The sequence below is a fragment of the Mastacembelus armatus genome, chromosome 15 (genome assembly GCF_900324485.2).
Source record: "Mastacembelus armatus chromosome 15, fMasArm1.2, whole genome shotgun sequence".
Classification (NCBI taxonomy): domain Eukaryota; kingdom Metazoa; phylum Chordata; class Actinopteri; order Synbranchiformes; family Mastacembelidae; genus Mastacembelus; species Mastacembelus armatus.
In genome coordinates this window covers 16,481,526-16,497,467 of record NC_046647.1, presented here as the reverse complement: position 1 = coordinate 16,497,467, position 15,942 = coordinate 16,481,526, and the positions used below count along the sequence as shown (strand labels likewise).

General features: G+C 40.9%; 1 protein-coding gene across 2 annotated transcripts in view; it reads right to left on the bottom strand.

Moving 5' to 3' along the window:
• Positions 1-15,942, bottom strand: part of lrmda (leucine rich melanocyte differentiation associated) — a 184,299-nt gene that overhangs the window by 53,530 nt on the left and 114,827 nt on the right. For both annotated transcript variants that reach the window (XM_026309635.1, XM_026309636.2), the window contains exons 3-5: positions 8,919-9,045; positions 7,331-7,470; positions 4,279-4,405 (exon numbers count right to left, since the gene is read on the bottom strand). In XM_026309635.1, coding sequence (XP_026165420.1) covers positions 4,279-4,405; positions 7,331-7,470; positions 8,919-9,045 — 394 coding nt within the window. The remainder of the gene's footprint in view (positions 1-4,278; positions 4,406-7,330; positions 7,471-8,918; positions 9,046-15,942) is intronic.

The following is a 15,942-nucleotide window of genomic DNA, read 5'->3' as shown; positions in this document are numbered from 1 at the left end:
GCAGAGAAATACGTGGATGGAGACAGACACAGATACTGGCTGACAAACACACATACCTGAGAGAAAGAACACGTGGCTCCCTGGATACTTCTGACAGACAGTATATTTCATTTATCGCACAGACAAAACACATCTAGACAATTATACACAGCTGTTTTAACATTTAGGACCTGTCATTAAAAGACGGACAACAGCAGGGTCTCAAGTGCTCAAGCGCAATTAACAGATAAGACATTATGTAAGATGGAAGAAAGAACAGAATTTGAAAGCAAGCAGATCACAACGTGTTAGCGAGTTTGCCTGAACATAAAGCAGACAGGCCCTCAGAATAGTTACATTTTGCCCACAACTCCTACTCAATCAGCAGCACTGTCCTCACTCAACCCATTGTAAATGTATTGATTCAGGAATGTGCAATGAAAGAAAGGTAACAAATCGAGGTTTTGTATGTATAATAGCTGGTGCAAACACAGAATCTAGTAGAGAGTGAAGGCTGATAATAAACTTGCTTCCACAGCTATCTGTTGGGTTATATTTTCTTCCCCTGTTGAGAACCATATTCCTTGAGTTTTCTCTGAGGACACATTTGTTCAGTAAAATGATTCAGCAAACCCACTGAAGGCACATTCACAAAGCGCTATATTGCATGCTGTTTGTTATGTTTGAGAGCTTTGGGGAACTCATAACTCTCAAGAAGAGATGAACGTGGCAACATATTTTACAGGGTACATTTGAGACTTGAAAAGGAAGCAAAATAACCAACCTATAGCAAAATGCCTCCTCTTTTTCCAGTTTTCCATAGCAAAAAAAAGCCACAATCATGCATCACATAATGCACAATCATGGGTCTAAAACCATGCAGTCGATCTTAGATTTGGACTGCTCCCTTCAGTGCAAACTTAAAATGAACCGCTGTCTGCTGCCGTGTAAAACAGGTTAGTGTCTGAGGAAGAAAAAACAGAACTGAAAAGATCCACTTGAGGACTTTCCTGGCTCTGTCATTGTCAATTCCCTTGAAGAACCGTTACCCTATGTGCATAGACTCATGGGACCTGGGAGCTGGCTCAAGCCACCCTGCAATGCAGTCTGCTTTACATTATACGCTAAAGCATGTTGGAGGGGGGGAGGTTAGGGTTAGGAACTTGTTCATGTGTTCATACTAGAAAATCAAGTCAAATACTTCATCCAGGCAAAATCTAAGTGACATCCGAGGAACATTTATACGCGCTGACGTAGCAGCATGGAGTTACTTCATTCACTGTGAAACACTCTTAAACATGCGGCAGAGACTAAAACGTTATTCTGCTACTTTTTTAGCAGTGCTTGGGATCTGAAAACAGAATGTACAGTCAGTGTTTTGATGGACATGGCCAGTTTAACCCAATGGCTCGACAGCATAATACGGGCTCCGTGGCAGAGCGGAGGGAGGTGGAGGAACCAAGCCAAAAAGTACCACATGTATTTTCCGAAAGCAGCCCGACACAGTCCAAATGGCTCTACGTGGTTTAACGCCATTTCATTCCATGACCTCTGAGTCCTCAAAGAGAATTATCACATTATAGCATTCCAACACGCCCAATTTCCCAAAATACTGCTCAAGGCTTTTCCAGCCTGACTCTGCTTAGTGTTGTGGTTTTGGGAAAACACTTCAATCGTTCATGCTGTGCTTTTTGTTTACTTCAGGTATTTATATATTTTTTTTCTCTCCCTCATCTTTGTGATTTTGCCACTGTTTCTGTCCAACTACTTGTCGTTTCCACTCAGAAATACAATATAACAAAAACCCACCAAAGAAAATTACCCCCTCACTGCTTGAAGCACACACCAAAACATACAGACTAGTCAAAGACAGCTCATTGTCACCCACTTACAGCATCATGCCCACTAGTGCATGAAGGCATGCAATTAAAGAAGTGACAAAATTATCCTCAGTATATGAACATAGCCACTTTATTTGAGCACAATTCTTTGTTTTTTCAGATTGTTTACCTTTGCAGTGACAGCTTGACTCTGTGACGTAAAGATAAAGATTAAAAGCTACACCTTGTTCATTCTGCACAATCTTATCTCAGGTTTTTGTGTGCGAATGCCTTTTCCTATGAACAGTCGACCGTTAACTGTCTGGCTGTAAAAAAAAAAAAAAAAAAAATCTGAATGCATGAAAAGTTATTGTTTTCAGATTGTGCTAAGGACCATAGCTGCTTTATTAGAAGCATGTGGCAAAGCTCAGTACCATGCCATAATGGCATGATTGAAAAGAAAGTTTAAACTGTGGTCACAATACAATCCTGATATGACTCAAGAGATGCCTCAAAAGTTCAGCATAGTCCCTTTAATGCATCAACTATTCCAATATGTACATCGTGCAATGGGAATGATTTGATACAGTGGGGACTCTCGCTTTACATTTATGCTATCATGGGTAGGTAGGTATCACTGTAATCCTGGTGATAGTACTTTGGTTTTAATTTATGTACTGTACACAGTAGGAAGAAAATTTGCCATATAAGGTTTAGGGACAAAAAAAAAATACCTATACAGAGACAAAAAAACTTTAAAAGATACATCCAAATTAAAATAATATACAAACCTTTAAATCATGTCTGTGGTTCTGTGTTTTTCCCTTCTAATACTCGCACTAATTGAGACTCAAATGGTAGCGCTAGTGACAGCGAGACAGCTAATTACCATCCTTTGTAATGAAGCAAATAGCAGACACTGTACCATGAGCCACTGTTATGAGCAACACCCTGCTGTACCAGACATAAAAGCAAACACAAATATCTAATTATGCCATCATCTCTCCCCGCTTTCCTGTTCTGTTGCAGACGTTTCGCTAATTGGTGGCCCGCACTATTGGTCAGCTTACCATCACTCTCATGATGTGGACAATTAGAGCCGGGAGGTACTCATGGCTCATCAAATCTGTGATAGTTGACACATCATGTCTCATTTAAATCAAAACAAATGTCATGGAAATGCTGCTGTGACATCCCAAGGCCCAGACGCTGGATATGTCCACGTAGAAAATCCTATTTTTTGTGTAGACTCGGTCAGACACTGCTAATAAAAAACTGTGGATAAGATAGTGAAAGTATGTTCAGGCATAGGAAATTTTGTGTGCAACTGGAGGTAGACGCCTTTTCATCAAAGCTGTAACCTTTTACTTTGCATAAGGAATAAATAATCATATACAGCAGGTTCAAAGACACAACGACACAAAAACACACACATCATGTCAGCTAGAATCACTGATTATCTCTCCTTTCATCTAAGGCTGTGGCGACAAAGGCAAACATTTCTTTTTCACTGACAGGCTATGTAAATAAAATCCTATAAAGTGAGTTTGCCCTGCCAAAAAGCATTGTTGAGGTCTTTAGTTTCTTTTTACATAAAGTGGATGAACAGTGTTTTCATTCCACTTTTCTCCATCTACCAAACATGCCAGACTGGGGTTAAATTATTTCAGTGTTGTGCTTCCTCGCTTGCCACTTGCATGAAGGATCAAGAACAAAGGACAGCATGAACTGACAATGAACAAGTACACCATCTTAGCTGATTGTCTGAAACAATAAATATTTTGTTTTTGTTCTTGCTACTCTGAATCCATTTTTACCTCCCAGGCTCACTGTCAGAGCCCCAGAGACCTTGAAACGACAAAGCTTAGCTGATCCAAGTAGTAAATATTTCATGACATTACAATTACATGAAATCAAATCTAGGCAAAAGCCATTCATTTATATTGTATTATCAAAGGAGTAGAAGGAGGGAGGAAAGGGGGCACAGAAAGTTGAATTGGTTATATCTATGAACCTCCCAAACCCTAATTAGTCTGTATGGCCCAAAACAAGAGAGGAAGGAATAAGTGCGTAGGCTCAGGATAATTAAGCGATTGTGAGCGGCATGTACGTGAGCTGTCACTTCGATCGGCAGCCTTGTCACACTTGGCAACACAACCGCGACCGGACAGCCGCCCGTCGTCTTTGATCTGGGCTCATGCATAGGAAATCAGGTCAAGCCGTGGTCACCCACATTTACACACACGCACTCAATAGTAAGTAAAGAGACACCCTTTTCAAAGGGCCACAGTAGTAGGACCTCTGTAATGGCAGACTGACAGTCAACCATGCACTGGAAGAAAGAAAGGATAAAGGAAAATAAAAGAAATGGATGAATGTGACAAATCCTCTCAAGACTTCAGAGGGACTACTGCCTAAAACACCATAGAAAAAAAAGACACAAAAAACAAAAGAAAACAAAAAAAAGAGCTCAACTTACAGCTTCCGCCTTCGGTTTGACCACTTTCATGAATGCTCCTCTTGCTTGTGCCTCCATCACTTCTTTTTTAGTTACTTTTCTGGTGTCCAGAAACTTCAACTGGGGCAACTTGTGCAGAACAAAGTACCTGTGAGAAAACAACAATTTAAAGTAAAAAGTACCATACAGCTATCTTAAAACGACCTGTGTCGGCTGCTGCTTGACAAAGAGACAAACAGAAAATCTAAGGAAGTGTGTAAACCATAATATATTAATCAAACTGACACAAATTCTAATATGTAAAAGCATGTATCAACAAAACTTGAGAAGAAGCCGTGTTTACTGAGATTTAATGGTGATGCAGATTTAATAGTGATATTTTCTTGTATGTAATAACCTTCAAAGGTGATAAGAATAAGTAGAACATATAAATAGCACGAAAGGAGATACAAGCCGTCTGCCAGAGCTGTCATTCTGACAGCATCACAGATATCTCTCTAAGCTTTCCGACACACTCTGTCTTTCATCGGGAGGGAGAAAAACGTCAAAAGATAATGGTTGGAATACATAGATGACAACAGATCCTTTCACAGGAAGGCAGGGATGGAGCAACCAGTATGTCAGGGCAGAGCTTGCAGTCAAAAAGGACATGCATGCAGCACCTAAGTGGAGGGTGAGAAAGGACAGGGGATATGAGCACAGACGAGACCTGTGCGCAAAGAGCCATGACAAATTGATGATGGCAATGGCGATGGGAGGAGATGGCAGAGCCTGTGTCAAATTTTCAACACCTGAGGATTATAAGTAAAGGATTCGGGGATCACATGGAGTCCGATTTGGAAGAGAAAAATATATTTTAAAAATTTTGATTTAATAAGAAAGAAGAAACATGAAAAGCGCATCATCAAAAAGAAAACAAGATTACACTACTAAAAGTAAGACATGGCCCTAAATAACTTTGCATAGGAACATTATTATGTTAGGGTATAATTACCTGCTTCTAACCCCTAATAAGGGCTCGTTTTTCCAATGAGAGCACCCACACTCAAAATCAAGAGGCCCCATTGCCACCCTGTCTCTCCCTCTCTGTAAAAGGACTTTGTTCTGGGCATTTTCATGATGAAATGTGAAGATGCCCTTGGGAAACACGCAGAGAGGTTATTCTCCATAGGTAACCCACCATCACAGGGTCAGAGCAGATGACAAGGCTCTGTCAGCCAGTAGGGATATTAATGATTCAAGCCAACCACAGAGGGAGGATAAAATATCCGTGCAGAGGGTAGGGGGTAGGAGAGAAGACTAGGTAAGGGGCTCATATCTATATTTATTTACCAACAAATGTGTGTTGACAAAGATACCATTTTTTCTGCTCTTAGAATGTTTGGAATTTCGACGTGAAAATGAAATCAATTAAATCCAAACAATACATGATTAACATGTATGTGTGTGCTCATTGTACATTTATGCTCAGCTGAGTAATAAGTGGTTCCTGCAGTCAAAGGTTACACTAATAGTTAACTTATTTGAAAGTATAACAATTGCACACCATTTCCTTTTTCTTTGTTATTAGTACACTCAGTTTTTTCCAGGAACCTTCCTAGGACTTCACAGCAACATAACAGTTCCTTTCTAAGAAGACTGTATACAAGTAATTAACAGCTATGGCAAACCAAACCCTTTAAAAATTAATATTTATAGATACTGATAGTAATTATTATGCAGTTGCATTTATGGGATTCAGAAAAAAAGGTTGAGAGACAACAAAACACAGCTGGTGTGCACCTCAGGCACAAGCTCTTTGATCTGCCACAAAAGGAGATGGACAAACTGATAAGTTTCATCCTGATAAGAGGTTAAAATGTCACACAGAGATTTGTTAATCTTTATACACCACCACAGAGGCAGGAAGAACATACTGATCTTGTGTTATATCAATTGTGACAATATTTCTAAGGTTCACAGACAGATTTCTGAGTGTCCTCTAAGTACAATGCCTCATTATCAGTTACCATTTTAAACACATAATATCACAGTTTTCTAACTATTATATTATTGTAGTACCACGAATGGCCACTGAATGCATGCATAGATGGGTTAGAAGAGGGCAACATTTAACCTCCTCCTCTATACAGTGCTGTGTGAATGAATACCATCTTTCTATGTCATTGCACTAATTGGGGCACCGATGCAACGTACCAGGGTATTTCACTTGAGAGACCAAGAGCTCCTGAGGCACTGGGCTGGGTATTTATTGCCCAAGGCCAGTGCTGTCACGACCTGCTTACAGCCTAACCTTGTCAGACATGAAATCTGCATCACGCTCAAATTGATGTTTTACTATGTGACACATTATGAATATTACATTACAGAACTGAAGACGTTGTCAGTCAAAACAGAAAAGCTTTCCTAACCAGTAAGATAAGCATGCAAGAATAGAGTAAAGGGGGAGAAGGAGAGAAAGGGAGAAGGGGAGGTAAAGTGTGAGTGGGGTGGGGTGGGGGTGCTTGGAAAGGGAGACAAAAAGAAAGAAGAAAGATTATTCAAGAAAGGCCTGGGTGGTAAATGATTAATAGGCAACACAGAGTCAGAAACAAGCACTTAGGGCTAAAACAGACAAAAGAGAGTATGCTTTTCCCCTTTTATCGCATTTCATGTAAAGGACCCTGACAAATGGTGGTCATATTGTATGGCTTGGGGCCTAGCTTGATGTTTAATGCATCATCTGCTCTAGTAAGGCAGGGTAGTAAACACTCATTTGTGGTGGTGACTAGTCACACATGAAATCCATTTTGCAAACTGGAGTGTAGAGGGGCCAGTTGACAAAGCTTTTAGGATGATGTGGTTGAATCCACAGTCTGTTTGTGAAATACAGTGGGCTGGATGTTAAAAAAAAAAAGAACATTTCCAAAACCATTACTTACAAAAAGCTATCATTCTGAATAGTTTAGTATCAAAACTGCATGGCTGAATGCACACAAAGCATTATCTACTTATTCATCCAGTTCAGGGTTACACCTACTACTTACAGCATTTATGTGTGACATCATCATATTTTGCCCATGTAGTAACTGACCTGTATCTCTGGTAGTCATCCTCATCCTTATCCAGGCTGACCAGCTGGTTGGGGCAGGCCTCATTTCCCAGCAGGCTCAGGTACTCTAGTGATGGGGTCACATCAGCCAAGTGTTCCAGCAAGGCTTCAATATCAGTCAGGTGTCAAAGGGCGGATGTCAAGGACCTAGCGGTGTTAATTACATTAGCATTTACTACCCGCACAGCCCCACCCAGGCCTGTCTCCAATAAAACATGTCACTGTCAAATTTACCGAGGTGCTCAAAGGGGCTAGTCAGTGGCTTTGTGAGACTGGGCAGACAGAGGGGCAATTTAAGGTGCAGGCTTTGGCATATAGTTGCGACACAATTTGGCTGCTACTCTCTCTCTCTCTCTCTCTCTCTTTCTCTCAATCCCTTTCATTTCCTAGGTGGCCGGGTGCAGAACAGTGACAAAATGATGGATGCCCTGTGGTTCAAACAGTCCGTGCTTCCCAGAGCCGTGCTGTGGAAAACTTTTGCGAAATGTGGAAAAAACAAACAGCCCCTAAGCAGGCACATTCATCACTAATACATTCACTTGGAAAATTGAGCCCCAAAGTGTCAAAATACAACTGCACTAATGCAGTGCTCGAGCTTTAAAATGGCACTGTGCCACGACAGGATGTACATAATTGGCCTATTAGCATGTGCCGACCACTTCATAACCAAACTCAGCACACAGTCCCAGACGCACACTTCAAGGAGCCCCAGTTTTAATGTTGACTCTGGAAGTGTGTGTGTGTGTGTGTGTGTGTGTGGGTGGGGGTGGGGGGTGGGGGGTGGGGGGGGGGGGGGGGGGGGGGGGGGAGCATCATTACCCAGTAGGATCTGCGCAACCACAGGAAAACAGAACACATTGCTAAACCTGAAGCTTAGAAGGGAAGTTCACACATTTTTGACTGATCATAAACAGCCTTGAAAATGTGTCTATGTCTTGAATTTAGGGGGCCTGTGCAGAATTCTGCTTTTAACATGTTTACTTTGGATGTTATGTAGAACACACAGGGCTGTTATAATCAATGTGCTGAAATGTGAGCTTGTTCTACTCTGTTTCGCGATAAATTAAACAACTGTTTCATTTTGCTTCTGCAGTGTAATAAAGCACAATGCAACTGATGCAAATAAAAAAAAAAGTAATTAAAAAAAATGTACTATGTAATTTCAAATAACTTATACCAAACAATAAACACATTACACTAGATTGTATCTTGTTCTTGTAATTTTAATCTAACAGCACTATTTAATCTGTTTGAAAATAAAAACACATCTGTTATTGCATGACGACTCTAAAATATGACTCCACTAGAGGTCCCTGTGGTCCAAAAACTTACTCCTGGGTGGAGCTCTGTAACAGCCAGTTTCCTCCACTCTTTTGCAACACACACTGCCCCCTGCAAAGCCATGATTATAAGCTGATTCTTTGTGATAGAACCAGGTTGCATTGACATAACAATGCAAACAAAATAAACTGTTAATTCTGCTACTGATGCCTGTAATCCATGTGTAGTCTGTGTAGTAGACAGTAAATCAAAATGAGAGCGGGCCTGAGTGATTTGTTTGAAAGGATATTTGGTTCTTATTGAGTGTTAGGGTGTGGAGGTTGGGTAATCTGGGCAACCGGAGGTCATTTCCAAGCAGATTGTTGTCAGCGACCAGCTCTTCCAGCTCAGTGAACATTTTGAGGCCTGCCAGTGACCTGCAATGATAAGGCAACAGAAGAACTGTTATGGCTCTAAATCTGGTCAGCCGTTATTGTGCAGAAATAAATATTTCACCCTCCCTCTTTCAAGCGCCAGGAGAGTATGGGTCCGGGCCTGTCAGGGAAGTGAATGACAAAAATTAGTGGTGCTGAGCTCCCCTGGCATGGTGAGGCATCCTTCAGCGACTGGCAGGATGAGGGATGGGGGTCACTTGTGAGTAGCCAGGATTCAAAACAAAAGGCTTCAGAAATGCGGCAGGCAGGATGAATTTGTCAATGTCTTGTGCCTTGAGGCGCCCAGTTTCGCCTGACCCTAACCCTCCATTCCCAAGACAAATCACTCTGTCACAGTTCACCTTCACTCCCCAGACACAAATTTAACTTGTCATCCATCATTTTCACAGAGGAACCGGAATACACTCGCAATCACAGATGGAATGGAAAGGAAACTTTTTGGCAACTGTGCCACGATAGGGGTTAGTGTTGGGACTTTAACATCAAAGGTTTTTTTTTCTTCTTTTTTTCAAATTGGAATTTTGCCTTTCTGCTCCTTTTTATGACACATTGCACAGAGAGGTGAAGGGTCATCTCAACTCTTTCCTTCTCTGTCGCTCTCTCACGCACATACACATTCACACAGGCATAAAAATGATGGAGGGTGGTGCTAGGAGTAATGCTAGGGCCCCACAAAGTTCAAGTCATAGATGGTGCAAAAAGGCAATGCGTGTGTTGTCCAATCCTTCACTATGTCAGCATGCCTTGCTAAAGTGTTCTGGGTGACTTCATTGACATTTAAATGTGCTAGAAGTTAATGCAGGCACTGGATCTCCCTAGAAGTGCTTCTCGCTGGTATTTTTAATGTAACAAAGCATTTTAAATTGTTAAATGGATAACGAAGAATTAATTGCTGACTTCAAGTGCTCTTGTTTCAAAATTCTATAGTACACTATGATGCGAATTTTAGAAGCAGACATGTAACCTTGACATTATGATATGTAAATATAAACTCTAGTGAACAGTGTCACATTGCAACATGATATGTTCAAGATATAGTGAGGTCTGAACAGCTTCAGTGTGAACTGTAACTCCTCCCTGGATCTGCCCTTGTCAATGGCTGCCATAATACACACCAACTTATATCAGAACAAATGTAACACTAACGCCTGTGTTATGCATGAGAGCAGCATTCCTTGTGTGGAAAAAATGACATATTGGCAAAGAAAACAAATTAGATCCATTAAAATGATCATTTGTCCAACTAATTGGTCACTGAGTAGCCATGCATGCACTTTTAATACACACTTTGTTAGCCAGACCTTCTGTTATCTCATTTTATCTTTTCTGTATCTCCTGAGCATTTTCTGACCAATCAGCCTGGACTCTACTTAGTCATAGTCCTTGATTCAGAAACTTGCATCAATGCAAGCATACTGGCATTAACTTTGAACTACAAAGCAAAATGTGGCAATTATCTTGGCGGGTGCGAAATGACAAATCAGCTATTCATTGTTGACTTGCACATGAGAAGGACTCAGCTACCTCATTTCAAAAGACTTCAACATTTTGCACACAAACACACACACAATACCCACAACAATGGCTGACAACTCCTAGCCAGTGTGCTGGCAAAGCCCCTACCTGACAACCTCTCTTATCAGGTCTAATTAATGCATTGGCAAGATGGATGAATGAAGAGGTGTGCCATTTTTGTGAAATCCCACTCTGCTCCCCCCCCCCCCCCCCCCCCCAGTGTGCATCTCATTTTTAAAAGCAAGGCAGCCTATTAGGCTACAATATACTTTTTCAGCAGAGTTAATATGTATGGATTGACAGGGACTTCGGTTAGACTGTTGTAAGACAGATTTGTTTTACCCTTTTGATGATGATGCATTGTTGCAATAATAATCCTTAATACTCAATACAACATACAATCAATCAGCAGGTATAATCTTTATGTGTAGGCAGGAACAATTATGTACCACATAGGATAAACATTTGATTCACAGTTAACAGAGGTTTGCTAACTAACTATTGCCACCTGTAAGTACATGTGTAGTGTGTGTGTGTGTGTGTGAGTGTGTGTGTGTGTGTGTGTATGATGGGCTGTAATCCTGTGGGTTATGTTATTAGCTGCTCGGTTAAAGGGAGCCGCATGGCACAGGAGGGAGCCTTATTAATTGTTGTTTTCATGTCACCACTGCTGTGTGCACTGGCTGATTTAATCAGTTAAATTCACAGCCAGGGGAGAGCCACGGAGTCCCATCCAGCATTAACTACAGTGCAGGGATTGAACTTCTAATACTCCCCAGCTTTCCATGCTCCCTCTGCAGATTTCCATAGCCAGTTTCATTACTTTTTATAAGCTTTCTTGTTTTAATGTGCAGCTTGGAAAACTAACAAAGTTTAAGCACTGCAGTAAAAGTACTTAACTTCTTTAAAAAAAAAAAAAAGAAAAAAAAGGAGCTTTTGCTTTTAACAGAACTAAAGAGCATAATTGACTTGAGTCCCAAAGCTATAGAAATTTGGTAAACAATAAACACACAAATTTTACAGAAAATATACATAACGAACATTTCTAGTATTACTACAATTTTGTGTATCTATATCCTTAACAAATGTCATAATGATAGTGGCAGCAGTTCCACTGTAATGATTACTGCAATTTTACAGATTTACTCCTACTACTACTGCCATTTTGTCATGTTTCATACATCTGTTAATGTGATTTATGTCACTTATGCTGATTTGTGTCATTAGCTATGTAAAAAATTTTCTTGTATTAAGCTTTTATTTAAAAGGGAATAATCTTACAAACAAATATAAAAATAATTAGCTCTCTTAGAACACTGCATCATTTCATTGTAGACTGAAATATGATTAAAAAATGACTTCTATAGTAACATGGTCATGTGGCATTTTCCTAAAACTCCAACTAGCAAGAGACAGCGGTGGCAGCTTTAGAGAGGTGAGATGATGAATCCTCTCCTTGTTAAGATAATTATGATCAGCCTCATCGTCAGAGCTACTACTTCACAAGGGCTGTCTTTACGCTTTGACTAGCACTTAGCCTGTATAAGCTCACCGTCATACATCATACAGCCCTGTGTGCATCAGTGTGTGTGCATTTGAGCTTACATAAGAACCGCATGTATGCACTGAAACCACCATTATCTGCTAAGATCCTCTACTGAACACACAGACTATATACTAATATTTAGCCAGAGCAGACACTCTGCACAGGAGGCAGTGGAGGATGTGAGACACCAGTCAAGGACACTGAAAAGGAGACAGTGACCCAGAGAGCAGTCCTGCCAGATCAATACACTAATACTAATGCAGACATAGTGATTGATAAACTGCTGCTGACAACAGAGGGAAGAAAACTCTCGACAATTATTGGCTGAAATGTCAGTCACTCCTGCCAATGGTGTGCGCTAGTGTCATGTCAGATATCCTCAGGCAACAGATGAAAAATAGAGAACGACAGGCTTGGCTTTTTGACATGTTACACAGTCTTTTCCTTATGTCTGTCGCTTTGAAACTGTTGCCTAAATTAATCATAGCTGACGATTTTTAGAAACTCTGAAGACGACAAGTCAAATGTGGAGTTTGTCTAAGCTGTACATTACAGGACAACCTCAAAGCCTTCTCTATTACTGAAATGGTGACAGAGATCACAAAGGCAAGATCCCTGCAGCTACCACTGCAAAACTGAAAAAAAGTTCTTGAGTCTGTTGTATATTAAAAGCCAACACTCTGAAAAGCCGGAGAGCCCTCAAGGCTGCAGTCCACAGTTTAAGAGCTGATGTCCTCTCAAAGGTCACAGTGGTGCAGTTATTCTAAACAGAGGGCCAAAGCTGCTGAGGGACAGACGTACCGACGTCCTGCTCAGAGGGCGACAGATAAATGTTTGATAAATTGACCAATACTGGTGCCTGATGGTCTTCATATGTGCATAATGGACTATTCAGAGCAGACTTCAGATTGCCTGCCAGGATAAGGTACTGTAATGAATGTGAAAAGGGACTGGACCTGCAAAACCCAGTATGTGGAGTGGCTTTAATAAACTTAATAAGAAAGGTGAATGGAGGTGGGTTGGCTAAGGAAGAAGAAACAGGCTGCAGAGCCAGTCAGCCTGTAAGTGAGACAAAATATTCTGATAGTTCTTATCACTCTATACACTGCAGAATATCTTTCGATCCTAATCAGCAATGCAGTAAATTATCCTTATTTCCAAATCTTGTTGTCAAAAAATGTTAGCTCAGACCACGACTACAAATAAGTCATTTTATTTTAAGAATCAAGTCTAAATATCACTACAGCACCAATATGTTTCACTCTTGGGCTTTCAGGAATGTGTTTCAGTAGAAAATGCAGTGAGAAAAAGTACATTTATTCCACCAAATTAACATAGAGTATATTTTTCTTCTTTAATCCAAAACAAATGTCAAAATATCAAATATAACACTAAATGTATAGTCTATTTTGGTTGTAGGATTGAGAATTTCAGTTATATGGCTCTGTGACAATAACAGAAATAACTGAAAATAAAATACACCCTGTTCAAATAAAATTTAAAAAGTCTCCATTAGATCAACAAAGCTGTATTTCATCATTTTAACCCACAACAAAACCACAAATAAACATAAAAAATACAAAAATACAGCATCAAATCACCATCAGGATTAGCTCATGGTAAATAAGATGACATCATTTGTAAAGCAAATTAATGCCCTGCAACCCCTTAAGCCCCAAACATCCCTCCATCCACCTCCACACAGTGCTGATCAGGTCTGTTCCAGCACTCTTCCCTCCAGCTACAGTTTATGGCCTGTACACGTTTCTGTACATGCATCTCTGATGGCAATGGTAAATTAGACTGTCATTATCTGTCTCTATCTACCCCATAGCTCTCCTTTTCTCACTCCCTATCACCCTCATGCGTAGACAGCCACTGCTTGGTGTGGCACTCCTCTCTGTACTGCCAGGCCTCAGGTGGCAGTCATTTAAAGATCACACATCCAGGACACACACAGCCCTCCCTGAATGCATGTCAATTCACACATGGGAAGGGGATTACACGTCTCCTCCTAGGCAGCTGCAAATTACTATTAATGGCAATGCAAATCATTAGAGTACGTTTGACGCCGCCAGCAAATCTCTTCTTTATGTGGGTTCACTCTTAATCTGTTTTGAATATTGCGCTATGCTTGCTCCTGATAGCTCATGTGTAAAAGCATCACTAGCTACAAAGCTGTCAATTGGAGGTGGCATGTCAGATTGAACTTTACACAGGGTTACATCATTTGCAAAACAAAAATATCTTTTAGAGCGCAAAAACAAATTCACGCAAGAAGAAATCTGTGAAACATAATTAAAGTTCTTTGTTGATGAAGAAGTTAAACATCACTGCTCATTACCCAATACTCTATGAGGTTATTATGTGAGAAGTGCAGATTTAATTGCTGAAAATGTGGAACGCTTAAAGATAGCTTCTATGTGTTTGAATGATAACACCACTGTGGATCCTGTGGTGTCTGAGTTATAGACTACCCCTGTGGATATTCCTGCTGAGTGTGTGAGGTTAATATTCTCTCTCAGTGTCATTAGTGGTGGCAGAGGGGTTGAGAGCACTGAATCAGACAGGCACTGATCCTGTCAATTCACTTCACCCCACCCTCCACCCTCCAGGAGCCAGGGCCAGACAAAATCAAAGCCACTGTACTGAGGTCAGCATCACCTGGCCTCGTGCTTCCCCCTTTCTCCTGCAATCCCTGCCTGATTAATGACCCAGGATCGACCCTGACCAGGGGGATAAGGACTTGACAGACATTCCTGTCAGGTCCAACCTCATAAGCCTTGCCTGACCCCAGTTTGGCAGCAATGAAGCCTAAGCTCCAACAATGACACAGCTGATAGGTAGGAGAACGTTCCCACTTTTCTAGTGAAGAAAGAAATGGAGAGATCACTGCAGAAAGGTGGACGCCTCCTTTACAGTTCCACCAAGTGAGATTTTCTACATGACCAGACAGAATGACAGCTGCTTCCCATATACAACACTAAATTGTACACTATGAAATACATCATCAGACACAGGAGGCAAGCAGTATGCTGTTGAGGCTGAGCTCCTCCAAAGCCTGTACAACACTCCCTTCCTCATAGTGCCTGGACTGTGCTCACAGTACAGCCATGCGTCTTGTGAATGTTTGTATTTAAAGATTAGTCGTCTATCCACATGACAAACACCTCTTCTCTCAGTGAGCAGGAACTGAAAATCAATTCACAGATGGCATCTCAAGTCAGTGAGGACATCAATGCGGCACAAACAGGCGCACACTTAAGCTTTCATCCATGCTACACAGGCTCACATCTTTAAGTGTATATACTGTAAAATTACAGTGTCAGGATCAATCAAATATAAGTATTTTTCACAAAACAGTTTTTCATGAATACAAGATTGAAAAAAAAAATACAAAGTAGTATATTTGTGCAAAATCTTTAACTGGAAATGAACTTATGTAGCCTTGCAATAAAATAAATAATAATAGGGCTAGATGCTGCAATCTGTAAGGAAGAATCCCTCAGTGCCTTGCCTGTCTGTGCGCGCTGTCATTACAGTGTTCAGGCTCGGTGCTTGTCAACATTTCCCTGAGAGGGGGAGCCATCCCACATTACGTTTGAGTGAGTTCAACTGTCAACTGCCAGCCATTTGTATGCCTCAGCATCCACCTAATAGCAAATAATCACTACCCCGCGCTCTCTTCATGGCAAATGATCGATGTTGTCTTGAAGTCTGATGGATGACCCTGCCACAGTGATGTCCAGGCATGCATTAAAAACCACCTCTATGAAATGCCTGTCAGTCTGATGAAGCAGCGCACACAAAATCACATG